This window comes from Gorilla gorilla, chromosome 15 (genome assembly GCF_029281585.2).
Source record: "Gorilla gorilla gorilla isolate KB3781 chromosome 15, NHGRI_mGorGor1-v2.1_pri, whole genome shotgun sequence".
Classification (NCBI taxonomy): Eukaryota; Metazoa; Chordata; class Mammalia; order Primates; family Hominidae; genus Gorilla; species Gorilla gorilla.
The window spans coordinates 25466170-25493303 of NC_073239.2; the positions used below are offsets into that span (position 1 = coordinate 25466170).

The 27134-nt window shown below is 40.2% G+C and overlaps 1 protein-coding gene across 18 annotated transcripts in view; it reads left to right on the forward strand.

Annotated features, from left to right (window-relative positions):
* Window positions 1-27134, forward strand: part of HECTD1 (HECT domain E3 ubiquitin protein ligase 1) — a 107962-nt gene that overhangs the window by 23280 nt on the left and 57548 nt on the right. For 17 of the 18 annotated variants that reach the window (XM_031002007.3, XM_055361340.2, XM_031002009.3 and 14 more), the window contains exons 3-10: window positions 6347-6581; window positions 9453-9680; window positions 10788-11069; window positions 11168-11438; window positions 12472-12548; window positions 12635-12733; window positions 15124-15238; window positions 16122-16296. In XM_031002007.3, coding sequence (XP_030857867.1) covers window positions 6347-6581; window positions 9453-9680; window positions 10788-11069; window positions 11168-11438; window positions 12472-12548; window positions 12635-12733; window positions 15124-15238; window positions 16122-16296 — 1482 coding nt within the window. Of the gene's footprint in view, window positions 1-4603; window positions 4748-6346; window positions 6582-9452; window positions 9681-10787; window positions 11070-11167; window positions 11439-12471; window positions 12549-12634; window positions 12734-15123; window positions 15239-16121; window positions 16297-27134 lie in introns of those variants that run through there. The other variant, XM_055361345.2, reaches the window with a different exon arrangement.

Sequence of the window (27134 nt, forward strand, 5' to 3'; positions counted from 1 at the left end):
GCTAATTTTTTTTTGAGACAGGGTGTGGCTTACCCAGGCTAGAGTGCAGTGGCGTGATCTTGGCTCACTGCAACCTCTGCCTCTCAGACTCAAGCCATCCTCCCACCTCAGCCTCCCGAGTAGCTGGGACCACAGGTGCACGCCTCCATGCCTGGCTTTTTGTATTTTTTTGTAGTGACAGGGTCTCACTTTGTTGTCCAGCCTGGTCTCAAACTCTTAGGAGCTCAAGAGATCCACCTGCCTCGGCCTCCCAAAGTGCTGGGATTACAGGTGTGAGCCACTGCACCCAGCTGGCTAATTTTTTAATCTTTTTTTTAGAGACGGGTCTCACTATCTTGCCTAGGCTGGTCTAGAAATCCTGGGCTCAAGTGATCATCCTGCCTCAGCCTTCTGAGAAGCTAGGATTACAGCAGTGAGCTACTGTGCATGGCTTAACCTGTATTTTAATTGAGTACTTTTGTTAGGAGTCTTCTAATAGTGTTTTAAAGTTGTTTTAAAGAAAAGTTTTTAGAATTGTGTGTAAGATAATGATTACATCTATTTTCACTTGAATAATATGTCTTTATAACCACTTAAAATTTTATTATTTTGGGCAAGGTGTGGTGGCTCACACCTGTAATCCCAGCACTTTAGGAGTCCGAGATGGGAAGATTGCTGGAGCCCAGGAGTTCAAGACTAGCCTCGGCAACATAGCAAGAACTTGTCTCTACCAAAAATCAAAAAATTAACTGGATATGGTGGTGCATGCCTGTGGTCCCAGCTACTTGGGAGGCTGATTTGAGAGGATTGCTTGAGCCTGGGAGGTCAAGGATACAGTGAGCCAAGATCGCGCCACTGCACTTTAGCTTGGGTGACAGAGTGGGACCCTGTCTTAAAAAAAAAAAAAAAAAAAAAAAAAAAATTTACTATTTCAAGAATTCTCATAAGTTTTAAGTTGAGTAGTGATGACACAAAATTATTGGAATAGTTTTTGACTTAAAAGGCCCTCCACTGAGTTCAGCAGAATTTCTCTTCTCTGAAGACTGAATTATCTGAATTTGAGTTAACATCGTTCACTTCAGATAATTTTGACCCATCTTGAGTTTCATACGCTATAATTTCATGTGTTGCAAATTTTATTTGCTATGCTAGTCTATTATAAATTAACAGATAAATAAAGGGGAAATAATATACACTTGAATCCCTTAAGAAAAAACCTGTTATTTTTAAAACCTCACTTATGAGCAACTGAATTTATAACAGAATAAACTTTAGAGCAAATTTACCTGTTCTGTTAGGTAAGTATTGTTAGCATGAGAGGTATCCAAGTATATTAACTTTGAGTTAACTTTCAAAAATTTGTTACTCATGTAAACCTTTTTGCTAATACATTTCACATAAATACAGTATAATTATATTTATGTATATTTAAAATAAAATATAACAAATTCTATATATTTTTTTAATGTATATGTTTTCACATACTGATTGCTAGAGGGTTACTGAGTTTTACATCAAATTTGTTGCTTTATTTTTAGGAATCTGGGATTTTTTTTACCTTTTTTGTGTGTAAAGTAAATTTTAGTTAAGTTTTCGTATTAAAGAGATAATTTTCAAGAATTTGGCTGTATTTGCCGTAAATCAGTGGCTGTATTACAGGAAATACCACGTAAATGAAAGGAGTCTGCCTAATCCAGCTGATTTCCTTTTGCATTGGCAATTAATGTATTCATAATAGTAGCTTATAGTAATGTGAGTTTTTTTTTTTTTAATTATTAATTTCTGAGACGGAGTCTCACTCTGTTGCCCAGGCTGGAGTGCGGTGTCTTGATCTTGGCTCGCTGCAAGCTCTGCCTCCCGGGTTCATGCCATTCTTCTGCCTCAGCCTCTCAAGTAGCTGGGACTACAGGCACACACCACCATGCTGGCTAATTTTTATATTCTTAGTAGAGATGAGACTTCACCATGTTGGCCAGGCTGGGCTCGAACTCCTTAGCTCAAGTGATCTGCCCGCCTCGGCCTCCCAAAGTGCTGGGATTACAGGCGTGAGCCATTGCGCCTGGCCAGTAATGTGAGTTTTTATTAGCAAAACTCACAGAAAGAAAAATCTCATTATCATGTAACTAGTTTAATAGGAATATTGGCTGGACACAGTGGCTCATGCCTATAATCCCAGCACTTTGGGAGGCTGAGGTGGACAGATTGCTTGAGCTCAGGAGTTCGAGACCAGCCTGGGCAACATGGCAAAACTGCATCTCTACAAAAAAATTTTTAAAAACTAGCTCGGTGTGTTGGCATACACCTGTGGTCCCAGCTACTTGGGAGGCTGAGGTGGGAGGAAGGTTGAGCCTAGAAGGTTGAGGCTGCAGTCAGCCATGATTACACCACTGCACTCCAGCCTGGGTGACAGAGCAAGACCCTGTCCGAAAAAAAAAAAAAAAAAAGAGGCTGGGTGCAGTGGCTCACGTCTGTAACCCCAGCACTTTGGGAGGCCTAGATGGGTAGATCATTTGAGGTCAGAAGTTCTAGATCAGCCTGGCCAACATGGTGAAACCCCATTCTCTACTAAAAATACAAAAATTAGCCGGGCATGTGTTAGGTGCCTGTAGTCCCAACTACTCAGGAGGCTGAGGCAGGAGAATTACTTGACCCCAGGAAGCGGAGGTTGCAGTGAGCCGAAATGGTGTCACTGCACTCCAGCCTGGGTGACAGAGCGAGACTGTCTCAAAAAAAAAAAAAAAAAGAAAAAGACATTCTTTGATTTGCCTTGAAACCTTGATATTAAAAAAAGTGCATTTTACGTATGTAGGAATATGCCCCAGATACCTTGTTACTGTTGAAAAAGTAACTCAACAGCTAAAAAAACAAATTGGTTTTTCTGTCCAATAGCCAAGGCACAACAGATATTTCTTAGGAACACAGTTGATCACAATTAAAATCCGAGACCCTATGAGGTTAGAGCTTTCTGGGTTTTGACCTTTTTGAAACTGGCTCTTTTTTTTTTTGTTTTTGTTTTTTCTTTTGAGACAGGGTCTTGCTCTGTCACCCAGGCTGGAGTGCACAGGTGCGATCATGGCTCACTGTAGCCTTGATCTCCTGGATTCACGTGAGCTTCCTGCCTCAGCCTCCCGAGTAGCTGGGACCACAGGTGCACACTACCAGCCTGGCTTGGTTTTTCATTTTTTGTAGAGATGAAGTCTCCTTGTGATGCCCAGGCTGTTCTTGAACTCCTGGACTCAAGCACTCAAGATGGGAGCATCTTGGCTTCCCAAAGTGATGGGATTACAGAGTGATCCACTGCACCCAGCCTAAACTGGCTCTTTAACTATACTTATTCAGGAAATGCATCGCATTTTAGGGAACACAGCAGGAACTATTATTCCCCAAATTAGCAAATACTACATTCCCCCATGAAATGTATTAAGTTTATACTGAGCATTGCTCTTAAATTTTATTTTTTTTGATGTACAGTTTTTACCCTGGGTAAGAAAAATGGATGAATAATTGTATTACTATAAAGCATATGGTAAATCTATTCTTGTCATTTGATACTTGGACTATCAACTTCATTTTATTCTTTATTCAAAAACTACTATTTTCTAAAGAAAACACATTACTCTTTTAGACTGTGTTTTTTCTTTAGTATTAACACTTTAACAGTCTCTTTTCATTTCTTCCATCTACTACATATGCATATATAGAGCATATGTAGTATGCTCTAACAAGGCTTAAGATTCTGATATGCTAGGCAGTTTTGTGACCTTACCTGAGAACTACTGGACTAGCTCTTACAACCTAGCCTCAAGGCATTTAATTCCTGACTTAGAAATACTACAAATGACTATATGTCATAGGTTGCCAGTGTTGCTGGCTAATAAAAAACACCTCTGGCTGGGTGGAGTGGCTCATGCCTGTAATCCCAGCACTTTTGGAGGTTGAGGCGGGTAGATCACTTGAGGCCAGGAGTTCAATACCAGCCTGGCCAACATGGTGAAACCCCATCTCTAGTAAAAATACAAAAATTAGCGGGGTGTGGTGGTGTGTGCCTGTAATCCTAGCTACCCTGGAGGCTGAGGCACAAGAATTGCTTGAACATGGGAGACAGAGGCTGCATTGAGCCAAGATTATGCCACTGCACTGGTCAACAGAACGAGACTATCAAAAAACAAACAAAAACCTGTGTTTAATCAATGATTACTCAGTCATTGCATGAAAGATGTCTTCTAAAATTTTTTTATTTTTATGTATTTTTTTAATAGTGAGTCTTGCCATGTTGCCAAGCTGATCTTGAACTGCCTCAGCCTCCCAAAGTGCTGAGACTGCAAGTGTGAGCCACCATACGGGCCCTAAAATTTTTTTAACAGGATTCTTTCTTCTGGACCCTTTAAGTTAAGAATCATCTAAGCGGATATTAAACCATAGAATTAGATATACTTTAACATTCATACAGATTTTTTTTTTTTTTAAGACGGAGTTTTGCTCTTGTTGCCCAGGCAGTGGCATGATCTCAGCTCACTGCAACCTCCGCCTCCCAGGTTCAAGCAATTCTCCTGCCTTAGCCTCCTGAGTAGCTGGGATTACAGGTGCTTGCCACTATACCCTGCTAATTATTTTGTATTTTTAGTAGGGATTTCATCATGTTGGCCAGGCTGGTCTTGAACTCCTGACCTCAGGTGATCCACCTGCCTCAGCCTCCCAAAGTGCAAGGATTACAGGCGTGAGCCACCGGGCCTGGCCTCATACAGATATTTCTTAAAGGCTACTAAAGGTATGGGAAGTACTCATTTGCATACACTAAGAATAGGAAGATAAATTATTCCATTAAAATGTTGAGGGTATTACCCTTTGTGTTGTCTGTAGCTATAGTTTAGGCTGTCTAGAGAAACTAGAATAATGTATTTGATGTCACATAGCTGAGATTTCTACTAAATGTAAATTATGATCTTTTCATATTTTAAGTGTTGATAAAATATAGGGAGTATTAATGATATCTCAAAAATTCTGTTTTTGATGGAACTATCTTGGACAGGTTTGTGTAATAAGCATTAGACTGTTAAAGGGAGAGGATGGGGGCTAAAGTTTAGTTTAATATGCTAGGCACTGAGCTGTTTTTAATGTGTATGATTTCATTTAATCTTCATAACCATATAAAGTATTATTATTTATTTTATTTATTTTATTTTATTTTATTTTATGTATTTATTTTGAGATGTAGTCTTGCTCTGTCACCCAGGCTGGAGTGCAGTGGCGCAATATCAGCTCACTTCAACCTCCCTGTCCTGGGCTTGAGTGATTTTCCTGCCTCAGCCTCCCAAGTAGCTGGGACTACAGGCATGTGCCACCATGCCCAGCTAATTTTTGTATTTTTAGTAGAGACGGGGTTTTACTGTGTTGGCCAGTCTGTTCTTGAACTCCTGACCTCAAGTGATCTGCCTGCCTCGGCCTCCCAAAGTGCAAGGATTACAGGCATGAGCCACTGTGCCCGACCTAAAGTAGGTGTTATTTAGCTATTACTTATGCTTTATAAGTAAGGAAACAGACGCAGAAAAGTCACACAGTTGCTGTTCTTTTTTTCACCCCAGTCTTTTAGACCCCAAATCAGTGCTTCTTTCTGAAAAATATGAATTGAGCAGTGTTCCTGGCCTTCTGGGACTTTTAAGTGAATAAGGAAATAAAGTGATACATTAAACAGTGTATGTGCTGCTTTTATGAGGGTTAAGGAACATGAAAGTACCACTTAAGTATTTGGGAGCTTAAGGAGGGTTTCACAGAGCAGTTCATGTTTGAGGTGAGTGCTGAATTTTTTTTTTTTTTTCTTTGAAACAGAGTTTGTTTTGCTCTCGTTGCCCAGGCTGGAGTACAGTGGCGTAATCTCAGCTCACTGCAGCCTCCATCTCCCGGAAGTGATTCTCCTGCCTCAGCCTCCTGAGTAGCTGGGACTACAGGTGCCTGTCACCACGCCCGGCTGATTTTTTGCATTTTTAGTAGAGATGGGGTTTCGCCATGTTGGGCAGGCTGGTCTTGAACTCCTGACCTCAGGTGATCTGCCCGCCTTGGCCTCCCAAAGTGCTGGGATTATAGGCATGGGCCACCATGCCTGGCCATTTTTTTTTTTTTAAACATTCTTTCAAGTTAATGCTGCTGTTTTAAACCATTTACACCTTGGTATTTTCAGCAGTGATGAAATTAGCATGTGAGTATTGTTGTGGAAGCAAAAACAATGTGAGAAATATTACCTAATAAACATTCAGACACAGTATTGAGCACAGTGTGTTACATTATAACTTTTTATTTTCTATTATTTTGTTAATATTTTTCTGTTAAGAATTTAATAACCCTAGATGTAATATGATTTCTTTCACTACAGATGTCCTCCTCGCACTTTCTTACCAGCCCTTTGCAAAATTTTTCTTGATGAAAGTGCTCCAGACAATGTATTAGAGGTGACAGCCCGTGCCATAACATACTACCTGGATGTATCTGCAGAATGTACCCGAAGGATTGTTGGGGTAGATGGAGCTATAAAAGCACTTTGTAATCGTTTGGTTGTAGTTGAACTTAACAACAGGACTAGCAGAGACTTAGCTGAACAGTGTGTAAAGGTAAGTATTACTTATTGGTTCATTACTTATTTTTCTCAGACCTCTCAGAGATGAGTATTGGCTCATTTAAACATCACTTAGAGACTGAAAAATATATTTACTAAAAAAAACAAATTTCTAAAAAATAAAATTCTTCCTATCTTCAGTCTTACTTTATTGAGAGTAGTTGAGAACAGTGGAAATCACAACCCTTGTGGCACCAAAGGAAGTTCCATGGGACTTGCGAAAAGAAATCTTATCTTAGAAGGAAAACTGTAGGTGATTGCTATGTTATGTGCTGCTTCAGTGCACTTCAGTTCCTGGTAGTCACTTAGAGATAGGTTATTCCTGTTCTTACCCAAATCATTTTGTATTATAATAGTAACAATCACCACAACAACAAACACCACCTACCAGTGCTAGGCATTATTCTAAGCACTTTAAGGTATTAACTCATTTAATCTTCACAGCAACCCTATATGGGATAGGTTGGTGCCAGGAATAATATTATTATTATTATTATCATTGTTTTTGAGACAGTTGCTGTGTCTCCCAGGCTGGGATGCAGTGGCACGATGTTGACTCACTGCAACCTCCACCTCCCAGTTCCAGCGGTTCTCCTGCCTCAGTCTCCCAAGTAGCTGGGACTACAGGTGCCCACCACCATGCCCGGCTAATTTGTTTTGTATTTTTAGTAGAGATGGAGTTTCACTGTGTTGGCGGAGCTGGTCTTGAACTCCTGACCTTGTGATCCCCCTGCCTTGGCCTCCCAAAGTGCTCGGATTGTAGGCGTCAGCCACCACCCCCAGCCGAATAGTATCATTTCTATGTTACAGATGAAAAAAATTCAAGTATGCTGAGGTTAAGGAACATACTTGGGAGTAGTGAGCAGCAGAGTCAAGACTTGAAGTTTAGGAATTTGAAGATTAGGAAGTTTGGTTCTAGGGCCCAGGGATTTAACTATTTTGCTGTATTCCCTGTAAAGTAAGCTGTTGTCTTTATGTAACTCTAAAAGCATTAGTACTAGATCCATACTTTATTGAAACTATTTGTGGTGAATACATTGAGATTTTACATGATTTTTTTTTTTTTTTTTATTTGAGAGATAGTCTTGCTCTGTCTCCCAGGCTGGAGTGCAGTGGTGCAGTCTCAGCTCACTGCAACCTCTGCCTCCCGGGTTCAAGCGATTCTCCTGCCTTAGCCTCCTGAGTAGGTGGGACTACAGGCACGTGCCACCATGCGCGGCTAATTTTTTGTATTTTTAGTAGAGATGGGGTTTCACCATGTTGGCCAGGCTGGTCTCAAACTCCTGACCTCAGGTGATCTGCCTGCCTCGGCTTCCCAAAGTGCTGCTGGGATTACAGGCTTGAGTCACTGTGACTGGCCCCTTATTCTTTTTTCTTTTCTTGTTTTTTTTTTTTTTTTTAATGATTTCTGCTTCATTCTTTTTATGATTTTTGCTGCTTTAGGTCAGCAGTTCTCAAATTTTTTATCTCAGGATCCCCTTACAAGTCTTAAATAATTGAGGATACCCAAAGAGCTTTTGTTCATATAGGTTTTGTCTATTTATTTACCATATTAGATACTGAAACTGATAAATTTAAAGTATTTATTTATCTTAAAATAAATTAATTACATGTTATACATAACAGGTTAATGAAAAATAACCTTTTTAAATAAAGTTAGTGAGAAGACTGGAATTGTTAGGCATTTTTGCAAGTCTCTTAAGAACACTCTGTTTTTACAGTAGACAGCTGGATCCTCCTGTCTGCTTTTGCATTCAGTCTTGTACAGTATCACATCATGCTTAGCTTCTGGAAAATGCTACCCTAGACTCATGAGAATGATAATGAAAAAGACAAATAGTGTTAGAGTATTATTATGAGCTTTTGCTAAATTACTTGTAGTTCTTTAGCTTGCCATACAGATTTCACTTTCTAAACCTGCACTGTCCAATATGGTAGCCAAATAAGTCTATTGAACACTTCAAATGTGGCCACTCCAAATAGAGATGTGTTATAAGTATAAAGTATACATGCATTTTTAAAGACTATACATAAAAGACTATAATATATATCAGTAATTTTCTATATTGATTTCATGTTGAAATGATGATGCCTGGATATATTGGGTTAAATAAAAAATATTATTATTATTATTTTTTTTTGAGACAGAGTTTCACTCTTGTTGCCCAGGCTGGAGTGCAGTGGCACGATCTCGGCTCACGACAACCTCCGCCTCCCAGGTTCAAATGATTCTCCTGCCTCAGCCTCCCGAGTAGCTGGGATTAGAGGCATGCGCCACCATGCCCGGCTAATTTGATATTTTTTAGTAGAGACAGGTTTTCTCCATGTTGGTCAGGCTGGTTTCGGACTCCTGACCTCAAGTGATCACCTGCCTCGGCCTCCCAACGTGTTGGGATTACAGGCGTGAGCCACCATGCCCAGCTGTTGTTATTATTTTTTGAGACAGAGTCTCACTCTCTTGCCCAGGATGGGAATGCAATGGGCGATCATGGCTCACTGCAGCCTCGACCTCCTGGGCTCAAGTGATACTCTCACCTCAACCTCCTGAGTAGCTGGGACTATGGCACATGCCACTACTATGCCTGGCTAATTTTTTGTATGTTTTGTAGACATCAGGTTTTGCCGTGTTGCCCAGGTTAGTCTTGAACTTCTGGGCTCAAGTGAACTGCCAACCTTGGCCTCCCAAAGTGCTGGGATCACAGGTGTGAGCTACCACACCCATCTAAAATGTATTATTAAAATTAATTTCATTTGTTTCACTTTTCTGTTTTTAATGTGTCACTAATAAATTTGGAGAGCACATTGTTTCTGTGATTCTTGAAAATCAGGCTTGCATTCTTTCATTACATTTGTTTTACTATTATAGGTATTAGAACTGATATGTACTCGTGAGTCAGGAGCAGTCTTTGAGGCTGGTGGTTTGAATTGTGTGCTTACCTTCATTCGTGACAGTGGACATCTAGTTCATAAAGACACCTTGCACTCTGCTATGGCTGTGGTATCAAGACTCTGTGGCAAAATGGAGCCTCAAGATTCTTCTTTAGAAATTTGTGTAGAATCTCTGTCTAGTTTATTAAAACATGAAGATCATCAGGTAAATAAGTTGCTGTTACATACTTTCCATTTTCAGAAAGTGATTTTTTTAGTGTTCCCTTGTTTATAATTATGATAGACTGTAATTTGTGCTTTTCACTTGATGAAGTCGAGGTAATTCCATCCTCTTTCTCTAATTTTATCTCTGCATGTGGTAATCTCCATTTTGGGAATGAAACTTTTAAGATTATAAATGTGATATATGTTTATTCTTAAAATTTAAATATCATAAAAATATTTTTACAGCTGTACTTGTACTGAGTGTAATTTTGCTGACTTGGTGCTATTTTGTTGACCTGATTTTGTTGACTTAAGATAGATCTCATTTAAATAAGACAGTATTTTTTATTTTTATTATTATTTTTTTGAGATGGAGTCTTGATCTGTCACCCAGGGTGGAGTGCAGTGGCATGATCTTGGCTCACTGGAACCTCTGCCTCCCGGGTTCAAGCGATTGTCCTGCCTCAGCCTCCCAAGTAGCTGGTACGACAGGTGCCCACCACCATGCCTGGTTAATTTTTGTATTTTTAGTAGAGACAGGATTTCACCATATTGGCCAGGCTGTTCTTGAACTGCTGACCTTGTGATCCGTCCACCTCAGTCTCCCCAAGTGCTGGGATTACAGGCGTGAGCCACTGTGCCAGGCATAAGACAGTATTTATAATCTTATCTGTAAATCCTTATTGAATTAGCATACTTTAGAAAATAAAACTTGGCTTTTAATGACTTTTTATTATTCAGATGTTATTTTCAGTTGATATCATAGATTATCATGACAAAGGTACACATAATAATAGTTAATATTTTTGAGCTTTTATTATCCATCTAGATTCTTTATATGTGTTACCTCATTTAAGCTAACACAATGAGATATAGGTACCATTAATATCCCCATTTTACAAATGAGGGAACTGAGGCCTTAAGCAGTTTAAGTAACTTCCTCGGATTACACAGTTAGCAGTATATGGAGCCATGATTCAAATCTAGGCAGATCACATGCTTAATCACTTTGCTGCAGTTGCCTTTCTTATAGTGTCAGTATTGAAATGATCATTACTAACCCTTTTTAGGTGAATTTTATCTGTGGGCATTTTCTTCACGTTGTTAGGTTTCAGATGGAGCTCTGCGATGCTTTGCATCACTGGCTGACCGATTTACCCGTCGTGGTGTTGACCCAGCTCCATTAGCCAAGCATGGATTAACTGAGGAGCTGTTATCTCGAATGGCTGCTGCTGGTGGTACTGTTTCAGGACCATCATCAGCATGCAAACCAGGTCGCAGCACCACAGGAGCTCCATCCACCACTGCAGATTCCAAATTGAGTAATCAGGTGTCAACAATTGTAAGTCTGCTCTCAACACTTTGCAGAGGCTCTCCGGTAGTAACACATGTAAGAATGTTTTTGAATATTTGCTTTTTAATCTTCAGAAAAAGTGTTTTTGTATAATGCTAATATATTAAACTTCTTTCTTCCCATTCTCTTTCTAGGATCTTCTGAGGTCGGAGCTTCCAGATTCAATTGAAAGTGCATTGCAGGGTGATGAAAGATGTGTGCTTGATACTATGCGTTTGGTTGACCTTCTCTTGGTGCTGTTATTTGAAGGACGAAAAGCTTTGCCAAAGTCTAGTGCTGGATCTACAGGCAGAATCCCAGGACTCCGGAGATTAGATAGTTCTGGGGAGCGCTCACATCGGCAGCTTATAGATTGTATTCGAAGTAAAGATACCGATGCACTTATAGATGCAATTGACACAGGAGGTCAGAAAATATTTTTTTAAATATAAAAAGAAAGTTGTGAGATAACCATATAGGCAGTTTCTAGTTTTCGGACAGTACTCTTAGAAATCCAGATAACAAAGTGGCACCCCTTCAATATTCTCCCCTATCCCTGTGTATAATTGTGTAATCATCAACTTGGTTCTTGGTGAAACCTGAATAAATGCTTGTTGAATGAGTAAAACTTCTATAAAGTTTGAAATTTCTGTTTTATTACCTGAAGGAGATGTTATAAATTCTAAGGTTTTCTCAAGATTGATAGGAACTGATGTGAATGAATTATAATAATGCAGATTTTTTTTGACTGCTACATGAGGTGATGAGCAAATATAATTCCTGAAAGATGCTTCTGGGTCATCAGATTTGTTCTTCTGTGTTCTTTGGATTATGGATGTAGATTAGCCTCTTTTAGCAACTACTACCTTATTTAGTTGTGTATTTAGTGTTTTCCTTTGTTATTTCATGTTTATTTTTAAGACTTAAAGCCTTGTGAATCTCCAGTGGTTTAAACATTTTCAAATGTTTTTTCTTTTTTTAGTGGGGGGACAGAGTCTCGCTCTGTTGTGCGGGCTGGAGTGCAGTGGTACAATCTCGGCTCACTGCGTCCTCTGCCTCCTGGGTTTGAGCGATTCTCCTGTCTCAGCCTCCCGAGTAGTTGGGATTACAGGCATGTGCCACCACACCCACCTAATTTTTGTGTTTTTAGTAGGGATGGGGTTCCACCATGTTGGCCATGCTGGTCTCAAACTCCTGACCTCTGCCCACCTCGGCCTCCCAGAGTGCTGGGATTACAGGCGTGAGCCACCGTGCCTGGACTTAAATACTTTTTCTTAGCTGATCTCAAGTTTGCTGATTATGTACTGCTCTATAGTTGACCTAAATATTTAAAACACTCTCTTGGCTCTTTATTTAGATGATGACTAATGACGATCTTAAAATGGTTCAGTCTTTAGAAAAGTTTAGTATTTTACTGGCTTTAAAAATACGTTTCTTTTTTTTTCCTTCAAAATTTCAGCCTTTGAAGTAAATTTTATGGATGATGTAGGTCAGACTCTATTAAACTGGGCCTCTGCTTTTGGAACTCAGGAAATGGTAAGCTAATAAATAAAAGCTGGTATTTAAATTAAGGATAGAAATATTAATAAAAAGCAGCTTTATGATTCGTTATCATTTTACAGGTAGAATTTCTTTGTGAGAGAGGTGCAGATGTTAATAGAGGTCAAAGGTCATCATCATTACATTATGCTGCATGTTTTGGAAGACCTCAAGTAGCAAAGGTAAAGTCTAGGTTTTAAAATTACTAATTTTTAACATTTACATGGTTTAAAAATTAGAATGATATAAAACCTTTTATGTCCATGCCATCTCCATCCACTTCATTCCCCCTTACTCACTATAAGTGTTTTTAATTAGTTTTTTCTTTTTAGTGTTTCCTAATACAGATTCAATGAAAACAAATATATATATATGTGTTCCCTCCTTTTCTTATACACTCACTTGTACTTTGTTTTTTTACTTAATAAGATAAATTAGAGATCTCTCCCTGTTAGCATGTAGAGAACTTTTTTATATCTGTATGCATATCCTGTACTACAAGTTTATTCAACTAGTCACCTAGTGTTGAACATGTGATTGTTTCCAATTTATTACTCTTGGCAATGAATAACTTTGCCTATATTTTCTCTTGTTTGTATTCATCAATAAAATATTCCTTTTCTTTTTTTTTTAGACAGGGTTTTGCTCTGTCGCCCAGGCTGGAGTGCAGTGGCACAGTAGCTACTCACTGCAGCCTTGAATTCCTGTGTTCAAACGATCTCGTGCCTCAGCCTCCCAAGTGGCTGGGATTATAGGCGTGTGCCATCATGCTTGGCTAGTTTTTGTACTTATAGTAGAGACAGGGTTTTGCCATGTTGGCCAGGCTGGTCTCAAACTCCTAGCCTCAAGTGATCCACCTGCATTGTCCTCCCAAAGTGCTGGGATTATAGGTGTGAGCCACTGCACCCAGCCAAATACTCTGTTTGTAGAAGAATCACTAGACTCAGACTAGCAAAGGACTTTGGGGAGTTATTTTTACAGTTAGAGAAATTGAGGTCCAAAGAGGTTAAATGAAAAGGTTTACATCAAATGTATGAACTAGGTGTCTGTAATCTGCCAATCGTGAAGTTATTTGGTATAGTACGAGGTTAGTCCACTCTGAAGTTGTGCATGCCTGGATTCGAGTCTCAGCTTATGCACAAAAAAGACTATATGATCTTGGACAATTTATTAAGTTTATCTATAAAATAAGTATGTATTCTTAGCAAGATTATTGTGAGAATTAGAAAATATATTGTATAGATTTACTGTAGTAATCAGCATATTGCAGGTGCTCAAATGGTAGCTGCTATTATTGTTATCTTTACACTACAACAAAATTTTCAATAACAGGTTCGTAGCTTTCTAGCCTGTGAAGAATGGTCTCTTCAAGCCTGAATTCTATTTGTTTGAATTGGTTAGTTTTTAGAGAGAATGATGCTTCTAAGGGTGACTAATACTGAGTGAGCAAAGAAGGTTTTAGAGTTTCCCTTTCAAGCACTTTTAAAGTCAGCTGTTAGCAAAAAAGTTTTTATTGAGCCATTGTGAGTAAGTAGTCTGGGTATGAAATTATGAAAGGTTTAAGGTGTTAGTGGGTATAGAGGTGGATATATCGATGACTTTTTATTTTTGAAATAGGGTATTGCTCTGTCTCACAGGCTGGAGTGCAGTGGTACAATGATAGCTCATGTAACCTTGAATTCCTGGGCTCAAGTGATTCTCCTGCCTCAGCCTCCGGAGTCACTATAGAACTATAGGCGTGTGCCACCATACTGGCTAATTTTTATTTTTATTTTATTATTTATGTATTATTTGTAGAGATGAGCTCTCACCATGTTGCCTAGGCTGATCTTGAACTCCTGGCCTCCAGTGATCCTCCGGTGTAGCCTCCCAAAGTGCTGGGATTATAGGCGTGAGCCACCACACCTGGTTGACTTTTTGGTTTAAAATTTAATTTGACTTAACTTGGTAATTGGCAGTATATAGGAGGTGATGTCGTTGATTGCCAGATCATAAATTAAACAGTACCTCTCTTTAAAGAAATTGGGAGGCAGAGTTTGATGGAGAAGGTGACATGTTAAGATGGAACATACTTAATTTGAGATGATGATAAATAACCAAGTACAATTAATTCATAAGTTTTTCAAGTTACGATAGGCTGCTTTGTATTGTTTTTTGAGATGGAGTTTCACTCTTGTTGACCAGGCTGGAGTGCAATGGTTCAAGCGATCTTGGCTCACTGTAACCTCTGCCTCCTGGGTTCAAGCGATTCTCCTGCCTCAGCCTCCCAAGTAGCTGGGATTACAGGCATGCACCACCATGCCCGGCTAATTTTGTATTTTTAGTAGAGATGGGGTTTCTCCATGTTGGTCAGGCTGGTCTTGAACTTCCGTCCTCAGGTGACCCACCCACCTCGGCCTCCCAAAGTGCTGAGATTACAGAATAGGCTGCTTTTAAGGTACTAAGTGCAAAGGCAGAGATATGGATTGCCACCTGCTTGATTAAGTAATTCTGGAAAATCTTTAGTTTACATAGTTGGATGTCAAAGAAATAAAGTATTGTTACATTCAAATTAAATGCTTTTCTTCTCTAGACTCTGTTACGGCATGGTGCAAATCCAGATCTGAGAGATGAAGATGGGAAAACTCCATTAGATAAAGCTCGAGAAAGGGGCCATAGTGAAGTGGTAGCTATTCTTCAGTCTCCAGGTGAGAGCTACATTCTTTCTTTTGAAGCCATCTACTGTTATTTTTCAGCTTTCACTTCCATAGCTTTCTGTAGACACATTAACCTTATATAAATGAACTATTCCTATGAAGTCAAATAATTATATATGTATATCCTTATATTTAATAAACCTTTAACAACTTAATTTTCTATGTTCTTTGAGATTGTGACTGCCTGATTCCAGAATAACCAAAATCTAAAGTTCAAGGAATATGGGAATGTCAGATAAAGAATACTTTGGTATTGTTTAGATAGGTAGTTTGACCAAAAAAAAATTTTTTTTTTTTTTTTGAGGTGGAATCTTGCTCTGTCGCCCAGGCTGGAGTGCAATGGCGCTATCTCGGCTCACTGCAAGCTCCGCCTCCCGGGTTTACCTGCCATTCTTCTGCCTCAGCCTCCCTAGTAGCTGGGACTACAGGCACCCGCCACCGCGCCCAGCTAATTTTTTTTGTATTTTTAGTAGAGACGGGGTTTCACCGTGTTAGCCAGAATGGCCTCAATCTCCTGACCTCGTGATCCGCCCGCCTCTGCCTCCCAAAGTGCTGGGATTACAGGCATGAGGCACCGCTCCCGGCTGACCAAAATTTTAAGTTTTCAGAGGGTTGATGAATCCAGAAGCTCTGTGAAATAATTTTTGGAACGAAGTGGAGTATCCAAAATTATCTTCTTAATTTGTTATTGAGCTCATTGAAGTTACTAGTGCTCTTTAGTATTCTTATAAGCATCATTGAAACAATGTTCTAATTTCAGTGTATTTGCTAATTAGAGATAATTATTATTTGAAGTTGGATATATCTTAAGGTTTTTTTCCTTGAAAGCAAAAGTTTCCAAAAAAGTATTTATTTAAAAAATATTTGTCTGTAGGTGATTGGATGTGTCCAGTTAATAAAGGAGATGATAAGAAAAAGAAAGATACAAACAAAGATGAAGAAGAATGTAATGAGCCCAAAGGAGATCCGGAAATGGCACCCATATACTTGAAAAGGTTATTGCCAGTGTTTGCACAAACATTTCAGCAAACTATGCTGCCTTCAATAAGGTAGTTATTCATACTATTTGATGTGGTAGTCAAATTACACCAATTATATGGTTTTATTTATCTCCCTTTTCCAGAAGTATTTGAGGTTTATTTTAATGTTAAAAAGGTGTGGTAAGAATAAAAATTAGATGAGAAGTGGGAAAGTCCTATCTTTTCTTCTGACGATCTGAATGAAGAGAAGTTTTAGAAAAGATTACTAGATTCTTAACAAATTTTAGGTAGCTCTCTGAATATTAAATCTCTGTTTGGTAAGTATTGCAACCACTTATTGAGCTTTTTAGAAGCCTGTTGGTAGGGACAGTATGAGATGGCCACTGGAGGAGTTATACAGATAAATGAGACTTGGCTCTTGCTTACTCTTCCCCTTGCGGGCTAGTAAGGATGTATGTGGGTAAAACATAGAGTGGTAAATGGTAGATTAGGCACATATTCAGGGTTCTCTGGGAATATAGATAATTTAACAACTAATTGGGCTGGGCAGATTGGAGACAGTTTTATGCAGAGGTGAGATTTAAATTGTGGTTTAAAGGATACTTAGGAGTTTTCTAGGCAGACAGATTTGGAAGCATGCGTGAAAAACAGTATGTGCAAATGCATGAAGGTATGAATCCATCCATCAGGAACTCCTTGTGGCTCTCCCTCTACAGTGTATCCATAGCTTGCTATTTATTTTCATCTTTTGCTAGTCAGTACTCTGATCCAAACTACCAAAGGGTTTGACCACTGCAGTAGCCTCCTTAATTAATCATTCTGCTTTTTCTCTCTTGCTCCTTTACAATGTTTGTACATATTAGGCTGAATTATATATGTAGATGTGTGCATGTATGTATGTTTTTAATTAACTAATTTTTGAGACAGGGTATCGCTGTCACCTGGGCTGGAGTGCAGTGGCTGGATCACTGCAGCCTTGACTTCCTGGGCTCCAGTGATTCTCCCACCTTAGCCTCCCGAATAGCTGAGACTACAAGTATGCCACCATGACCAGATTGTACTTTTAGTGTAGATGGGGATGCACCACGTTGCCCAGGCTGGTCTCAAACTCCTGGGCTCAAGTGATCGCCCACCTCAGCCTCCCAAGTGCTGGGATTACAGACATGGGCCACTACATCTGACCATATTTATTTTTAGAGACAGGTCTTGCTCTGTCACCCAAGTTGGAGTGTAGTGGCACAATCATAGCTCACTGTAACCTTGAACTCCTGGGCTCCAGCGATCCCCCACCTCAGCCTCTCAAGTAGCTAGGACTACAGATGTGTACCGCCTTGCCTGGCTAATTCTTAAATTTTTTGTAGAGACATGGTGTTGCTCTGTTGCCCAGGTTGGTCTTGAACTCCTAGCCTCAAGGGATTTTTCTGCTTTGGCCTCCCAAAGTGTTGGGATTGTAAGTGTGAGCTTCTGCATTGCACCTGTCCTGAGAATTATATACATTTTTTTTTTTTAATTTTTTTTAGAGACAAAGTCTTGCTCTCTTGTTCAGGCTGGAGTGCAGTGGCACAATCACAGCTTACTGCATACTTGAACTCCTGGGCTCAAGGAATCCTCCCACCTCAGCCTGCTGAGTATCTAGGACTACAGGCGTGCACTACCACACCAGCTAATGTTTTCATTTTTTTGTGGAGATGAGGTCTGGCCATCTTGCCCAGGCTGGTCTTTAACTCCAGGGCTCAAGCAATCCTCTGGCCTCAGCTTCCTGAAGTGCTGGAATTACAGGCATGAGCTACCGCACTTGGTTTGAGAATTATATCTTTAAATCGTAATTATATCACACGACTTCCTAGTTTGAACCCTTCATAGCTTCTAATTGGCTTTAACTAAAACTCAGCTCCTTAACCCTTAGGCTTGCAAGTTCTTAACATAATCCCAACCCAGCTCTCCAACAGAGTACTACCTAACAATTGGCCCATTACACTTACGCTAGCCTTCTTTCTGTTTGTGGAACCCTCCAAGTACATCCTTGCCTTAGGGCTTTTGTACTTGTTTGTCATCTGCTTGAAACTTTCTGTCCCTAGATCTTCTGAATGGGTGTTTGCTTCATACCATTCAGCTCTCAGTTCAAATGTTACATCCATTGAAGACTGTCTCCCTGATTTAAATTTACCCCGTTACACTTTTTATATCAATAATGTTTTACTGACTTTACAAAGCTTATGCTATCTTGGCTGGGTGCGGTGGCTCACGCCTGTTATCCCAGCACTTTGGGAGGCCGAGGCAGGTGGATCACTTGAGGCCAGGAGTTTGAGACCAGCCTGGCTAATGTGGCAAAACCCTGTCTCTATGAAAAATAAAAAAATCAGCTGGGTGTGGTAGCACTTGGCTGTAGTCCCAGCTACTCGGGAGGCTGAGTCAGGAGAATTGCTTGAACCCACAAGGCGGAGGTTGCAGTGAGCCAAGATTGTGCCACTGCATTCCAGCCTAGGCAACAGAGCAAGACTCCATCTAAAAAAAAAAAGGTTACACTCTCTGAAATACTGCTTTTTGGGGGGTTTTGTTTGTTTTATTGTCTTGTCTCTTTAAAGTAAGCACCACGAGAGCTGGTCTTATGTACTGCTGTATTCCTACAAAGGCAAGGAGATACAGAATAGGGCCTGATCCGTAGGTCCTTAGTAGATATTTACTGAATGATTGAATGAGTGTGTTTTGTTAGCAGTTGCAAGTATTTCAATATTAATGGAGTACAGGATACATTTGGAAAGCTCCGAGAATAATGTTAAGAAAGTAGAGAGGAGCTTTTTATAACCTATGATGGCTTTTGTAGGCCATGTGAAAGAGCGTGGACTCTACCTCACATTTAAGAAGGATTATTAAAGACCTGTAAGGAAAATTTGACACATCTGGATTTCTGTTGATCAAGATCACTTTGACACCCTGGCAGAGAGAAGAACTGGAGGAAGGAGAGAATAGAAACAGACAAGTGTTGATTGAGATAGGAACTTCAGGGCAACTGGATTAGTGAGAACAAATTTAAGAGTTTGGCAGATGGGTTGTATAGGGATTGGTGACCAGTTAGATGGTGGATTGAAGGAAGAAAGGGTGAAAGATGACTGCAGGTTTTTGGCTGAGTAGGAATCTGATTTTGGTCGTTTTCAGTTCAGGAGGTCTGTAGAGCAGGCAGTTTTATAAGATTCAAGTACCTCAAATACCAGTATTATGAGCTGACATTAAAATACAAGCAGTCTGCTTTAAATAGGAGAGAATTGGCCGCAAAATAATTCACTGTGAACATTTAATAGCTTGGTTTTTAATTCTTCCCCAAATAGCTACAGAGGTGTAGGTGTTAGTGGGGTCACTTTTTTTTTTTAAATTACACAAGACTTGAATCATCTTAAATGAGCAAGTTCAGTTTTGAACAAGATAATTTGGTCTGAAAATTTTAGAGGACCATCTGTTATGCCAGTGCAAGAATCATTCTGGAGTAGAAGTGCTTCATGATAAGGCCATCAGAAAATTATAAAGTATGCTACCATATAACAGAGTTCCCTTATTGGATGGTTATTTTCTTTTATCATTTTAAATGTTTGGAGATATTAGTGTTAGAAAATTTGATGCTAAATTTTCCCAGGTAGTTATTAGCAGACACATTTAATTGTAGCTAGGAAAATAATATATGTCTTAGTTTAAGAACTCATACTCTGGAATCAACTCATTGCACTTTCCTATATGTTTGGCCATGGGCAGAGCACATAACCTCTTAATCAATTGGCTCGTCTCCAAGGTGAGGATGGTTATACTTAATCCTCTTTAGGAGTGAGAATAAAAATTAAATATGTGTGTAGCATAGTGTCTAAAATGTTAGAGGTATTTGAAAAGTGATAGTTTATTTTTTGGAATTATTTAGCATTATTAAAAACAAGGGGGAGCACACGGTGGCGCGTTTCTGGTCCCAGCTACTTGGGAAGCTGAGGTAGTAGGATCGCTTGAGACCAGCTTAGGCAACATAATGTGATCCTGTCTCGAAAAAACAAGGTGGATTGGTTACAACCTGGTATTTTACCAGTTTTTTTGAAGTTTTATCAGATAAGTAAACATAACACTGATTCAGACAGTTAGAGGAGTGTCCATGTATATTGACATTAGCTATTACCTGTGTAGGCCTGTGCACAGTATCTGTTCAGGAAATAAAAGGCAGACAGCAGATCAGTGAAGGCTTCAAAACAGAGATTGGTAGTATCAGTGGTGGAGTAGTTTGTAAAAGCCTGGTTATTTTCTCTGTAAGATAATTAGACTGAGTACTTCTCCACTTTGTTTTAGAAGAAAGCTACATAGAATTTTGAACAGGTCTGATAAGTAAACATCTTAGGAGTTAGTATAAATAACTGGACAAAGATTGAGTCTCCTTTGCAGCAAACTAGATCTTTATGAGGACCTTTTGAAAAAAAAATTTTTTTTTTGAGACAGAGTCTTGCTCTGTCACCCAGACTGCAGTGAAGTGGCGTGATCTTGGCTTACTGCAGCCTCCGCCTCCTGGGTTCAAGTGATTCTCCTGCCTCAGCCTCCCAGGGGTTTACAGGGATTACAGGCACGCACCACCGTGCCCGGCTAATTTTTGTAGTTTTAGTAGAGACGGGGTTTTGCCATGTTGGCCAGCCTGGCCTTAAACTCCTGACCTCAAGTGATCCGCCTGCCTCTGCCTCCTAAAGTGCTGGGATTACAGGAGTGAGCCACTGCGCCTGGCCCTTTAAAAATTAAAAAAAAATGTTTTAGCTACAGGGTCTCACTGTCGCACAGGCTGGAATATAGTGGAGCGCTCATAGCTTACTGCAACTTCAAATTCCTGGGCTCAAGGGATTTTCCCAACTCAGCCTCCCAAGCACCTGCGACCACAGTTGTGCACCAACACGCCCAGCTAATTTTTTGGGGGAGGAAGGGGGCTCACTCTGTCACCTAGGCTAGAGTGCAGTGGCACAATCTTGGCTCACTGCAGGCTCTGCCTCCCAGGCTCAAGCGATCCTCTCACCTTAGTCTCCCAAGTAGCTGAGACTACAGATGCATGCCACCATGCCTGGCTAAACACCTGGCTAATTAAAATAGTTTTTTTTTTTGTAGAGATGAAGTCTTGCTGTGTTGCCCAGACTGGTCTCAAACTCCTGGGCTCAAGCGATCTTCTGACGTCAGCCTCCCAAAGTGTTGGGTTTACAGGCGTGAGCCACCGTGTGTGGTCTGGTTTTCTTTTCTTGCTTTCCATGTGTGTGTGTGTGTGTGTGTGTGTGTGTGCGTGCGTGCGTGCGTGTGTGTGTGTGTGTGTGTGTCAGGATCTTACCCCTGCTGCTCAGGCTGGAGTGCAGTGGCGTGATCTCAGCTCACTGCAGCCTCAGCCTCCTGGGCTCAAGCAATTCTCTAGCCTCCCAAGTTGCTGATACTACAGGCGAGCACCACCACACCTGACTAATTTTTTTATTTTTTTGTGTGTAAACAAGGTCTTACTGTGTTGCCCAGACTGGTCTTGAACTCTTAAGCTCTAGTGATCCTCCCAAAGTGCTAGGTTTACAGGTGTGAGCCACTGCGACTGGCCCAATTTTTTTTTAAAACAATTTGAGAGAAAAAAGTAGACTTGGTGGGATATAGTGGGAAATTGTTCTTGGGTGAAAACATTAAATAATCTAAAGACATAAATTCTTCTAAAATTAATTTGTAGGTTATGCAGTTCTAAAGGAAATAACTACAGAATTTGTTTTAGAACTTGACAGATCCCAAAGTTCATCTGGAAGAATAAATAGGTGAGATTATTAAAGAAAAATCTGAAATGTTAGTGTAACCCTTTAGCAATGAAATTTTTATGATAACTAGCAGAGTAGTGTGTAAATCAATGGAATAAAATAGTTCCCCCAATAGAGCCAGTTATATATAGGTATTGAATGTATTATAATGGATGTTTCTCAGATCATTCAGGGGAGGGGGTACTATTTATTAAGTGGTACTGGAATATCTGCTTTGTAGTTTGATTTTAAAAGTCACCCTAATCTTTTATCTTCTATTTTAAATCTAAACAAATTCTAAGACTTAAAAGCGAAAATATTAGGAAAAGAAAAAGATAAGATACTTTTTTTCCCTATCCTCCAGAACTTTTTTTTTTTTTTTGAGACAGTCTTGCTCTGTCACTCAGGTTGGAGTGCAGTAGCATGATCTTGGCTCACTGCAAACCTCTGACTCCCAGGTTCAAGTGATTCTCGTGCCTCAGCCTCCCGAGGAGCTGGGATTAAGGACATGCACCACCATGCCCAGCTAATTTTTGTATTTTGTTAGTAGAGACAGGGTTTCACCATATTGGCCAGGCTGGTCTTGAACTCCTGGCCTCATGTGATCCGCCCTTCTCAGCCTTCCAAAGTGTTGGAATTACAGGCGTGAGCCCCTCCAGAACCTCTGAGCAAAAGAAAATATACTTGAATGTTTATCAGACCTTGATAGGAAGAATGGCTTTTTCTTTTTCTTTTTCTTTTTTTTTTGAGACAGAGTCCTGCTCTGTTGCACAGGCTGGAGTGCAGTGGCGCCATCTCAGCTCCAGAGTAGCTGGGATTACAGGCACACACCACCATGCCCGGCTAATTTTTTTGTGTTTTTAGTAAAAATGGGGTTTTGCCATGTTGGCCAGGCTGGTCTCGAACTCCTGATCTCGGGTGATCTGCCTGCCTTGGCCTCCCAAGGTGCTGGGATTACAGGCGTGATCCACCACACCCAGCCTGGCTTTTTCTTTTTCTTTTTCCTTTCTTTCTTTTTTTTCTTTTTTTTTGAGACGGGGTGTTGCTCTGTCACCCAGGCTGGAGTGCATAGTATGATCACAGCTCACTGCAACCTTGAATTCCATGGCACAGTGTATCCTCTTGCCTCAGCCTCTTGAATAGCTAGAACTGCAGGCACACACCACTAGGTCCAGCTAATTTTTATTTTTAGAGACAGTTTTGCTTTGCTGCCCAGGCTGGTCTTGAACTCCCGGGCTTAAGCAGTTCCCCTGCCTTGACCTCCCAAACTGCGGGATTACAGGCGTGAGCCACTATGCCTGGCTTACTTTAGAAACCTATTTGCGTTAGCCAAATGTGTCCTTTTAAATTTATTTTATGTAAAAAACATAAAACTACTACATAACAGAAACAATATTACCTGCAGCCACAAATGTCTAAGAATAGAAACTTTTAATCTAAATAAATTTGCCAGCAGGTGGGTATTTGTTAGCAAATATGACAAAGGGATACTGTCTTTATTATATACAAAGGGTATTTACAAATTGATCGTAAAAATTTCAGAGCCATTTGAGTAAATTAGTCAATGAAATTAAGGCACAGTGTTCAAGAGGAAACACAGCAAAAAATTAATATGGAAAAATGTATTTCCTAGCTGGGCGTGTTAGCTCATGCATGTAATCCCAGCACTTTGGGAGGCTGAGGTGGGAGGATTGCTTGAGTCCAGGAGTTTGAGACCAGCCTGGGCAACTAGTGAAACCCTGTCTCTACAAAACACACAAAAATTAGCTGAGTATGGTGGCGCGTACCTGTAGTCCTGGCTACTCGAGAGGCTGAGGTGGGAGGATTGTTTGAGCCTGGGCGGTCGAGGCTGCAGTGAGCTGAGATTGTGCTGCTGCACTCCAGTCTAGAAGACAAAGTGAGATGCTATCTCAAAAAAAAAAAAAAAAAAGTATTTCCTTACTAGTAAAAAGCAAAACATTTTAGAAATAAGTAAAATTTGGTATCATTTTTACCTATTAGACAGTTAATAAACTTAAAAAATGAGAAATTTTTTTAATTAAAGGGAATATTGTAGATATTCATATTTAGTGATAATTTAAGGTGTTAACAACCTTTTTTGAATCAGTTTGCCAATATGAATGCAGTACTCATACTCATTCAATACTTAATGAAACTGTTTAGGCTGTTAGATCCAAGAATCTCTCTGTACTGAAGGAATATGAAGAAACTGTTTACACAAAAATAAATAGTGCTATTTTTAATAGAAAAGACTGTAAACTAAATGTTCAAAATTTATATAATAGTGTTAAACAGGAAAATTTTATGTTGTGAGTATTATGTATCATCTGATTAAGAGATAGAATTTGAATACAGGCTCTGTAATTTATTAGCTTGGTGATCTTAGTAGACTGACTTAACTATCGCTCAGTATCTTTACTTGTAAATTTGATATAATAAAACCCACCTCATAGGTTTTGTTGTGTGGGCTAAATGAATTATGTTTTTAAAGTACATAAAAAGGTTACTGCTCATGATGGCTCAGTATATGAGAGAGAGATAGATAAATAACATATAAACATTCTAATACATTGTTAATTGAAATAAGTCATGATATAAAACTAATAGTTAAATTCTGGTATTTACAGTGGAATATAAATAAAAACTGGGGCCAGTAATAAAAACCGGCTTCAGGCGCAGTGACTCATGGCTGTAATCCCAGCACTTTGGGAGGCCGAGTAGGGTGGATCTCCTGAGCACAGGATTTTGAGACCAGCCTGGGCAACGTGGTAAAACTCTGTCTCTACAAAAAATAGAAAAATTAGCTGGGCACAGTGGCAGGATCCTGTAGTCCCAGCTACTTGGGAGGCTGAGGCACGAGAATCACTTGAACCTGGGGGTCGGAGGTTGCAGTGAGTCAAAATCCTGCCACACACTCCAGCCTGGGGGACAGAGCAAGACCCTGTCTCAAAAAAAAAATAAAATAAAATTATGGCCAGGTGCGGTGGCTCACGCCTGTAATCCCAGTGCTTTGGAGGCTGAGGCAGGCAGATCACCTGAGGTCAGGAGTTCAAGATCAGCCTGGCCAACATGATGAAACTCCATCTCTACTAAAACTACAAAAATTAGCTGGGTGTGGTGGTGCACACCTGTAATCACAGCTACTCTGGAGGCTGAGACAGGAGAATCGCTTGAGCCCAGGAGGTGGAGGTTGCAGTGAGCCGAGATCACACCACGGCACTCCAGCCTGGGTGACAGAGCGAGTCTCTGTCCCAAAATAAATAAATAAATTAAATTAAATTAAAAACAACAAAACAAAAACCGGAAAGAACCAATCCTGTTAGAACAGTTTGTCCTCTGTCCACCTATCATTTTCTGTACTGTACTTGAATTTGTAATAAAGCATATTCCTTCATTAAAGAAATATAATGTTATAACTTCAGCTAGAGAGAGTTATAAAATATGTAGAGACCCTATGCTGTAGAAATACAGCTGTGTCACATGCCTCTCTAGGACATCAGTTGAAAATTTTGCCTCTTTATCCTTCTATCATTCACCTCAAGGGTAATGATATCTGCAGCTTAGTGCCTAGAACGTTGTTAGATACTTAGGAAATATTTGTTAAATGAATTGATTATTGGCTCTTACATAATAGACAAGCCTTTTGTTTGTTTGTTTGTTTTTGTTTAAGACAGAGTCTGGCTGTGTCGTCCAGGCTGGAGTGCAGTGGCACGATCTTGGCCTGCTGCAACCTCTGCCTCTAGGGTTCAAGCAATTCTTCTGTCTCAGCCTCCTGAGTAGCTGGGACTACAGATGCCCGCCACCATGCCCGGCTAATTTTTGTATTTTTAGTAGAGACGGGGTTTCACCATATTGGTTAGGCTGGTCTCGAACTCCTGACCTCAGGTGATCCACCTGCCTCAGCCTCCCAAAGTGCTGGGATTACAGGTGTGAACCAACTCACCCAGCCAAGCCTCATCTTATTAGTAGTTTATTATCATTTAAATGTATGTGAATATGTGTTTTTTATTTTAAAAGATCAGGTTACATGTTATAAAGTTGAGGTTAATTTGGCTGGGCGTGGTGGCTCACGCCTGTAATCCCAGCACTCTGGGAGGCAGAGGCAGGCGGATCACGAGGTCAGGAGATCAAGACCATCTTGGCTAACACAGTGAAACCCCATCTTTACTAAAAATACAAAAAATACAAAAAGCTGATCGTGGCGGTGTGCGCCTGTAGTCCCAGCTACTCGGGAGGCTGAGGCAGGAGAATGGCGTGAACCCGTGAACCCGGGAGGCAGAGGTTGCAATGAGCCGAGATTGTGCCACTACACTCCAGCCGAGACAACAGAGCGAGACTCTGTCTCCAAAAAAAAAAAAAAAAATTGAGGTTAATTTATGTGACTTTATTGAGTGTCTGCTACGGTCTAAGCAAAGCAGTAAGTGAATAAAAGGGAAAGGAGGCATACTAATTTGTTGGTTTTTTTTTTTTTTTAGACAGAATCTCTCTCTGTCGCCCAGTCTGGAGTGCTGTGGTGCGATCTCGGCTCACTGCAAGCTTTTAGTAGAGACGGGGTTTCACCGTGGTCTCGATCTCCTGACCTCGTGATCCGCCCGCCTCGGCCTCCCAAAGTGCTGGGATTACAGGCGTGAGCCACCGCGCCCGGCCTAATTTGTTAATGATGGGAATATTTTGGGGGCATGGGATTACTAGGATCTCTTATTTTCATTTATATGAGTCCATAGTTGTAGTGAACGTGGATTTTAAATTTGATGGACTAATTAATTCAAAATTTTGTTTTTCATATAAATTACCTAGTATCTTAAGTTCTTAGAGCATTGTATTTTGGATTATAGGAAATTTTAGGTATAATTTGTATCATTTCTTTTCTTTTTTTAATTTTATTTTGTGTTTTGAGATGGAGTCTCCTTCAGTCTCCCAGGATGGAGTACAGTGGCACCATCTCCTGGGTTCAAGTGATTATTCCGCCTCAGGCTCCTGAGTAGCTGAGATTACAGGTGCCTGCCACCACGTCTAGCTAATTTTTGTATTTTTAGTAGAGACGGGGTTTCTCCATGTTGGCCAAACTAGTCTTGAACTCCTGACCTCAAGCGATCCGCCTCCCTCAGCCTCCCAAAATGCAGGGATTACACGCGTGAGCCGCTG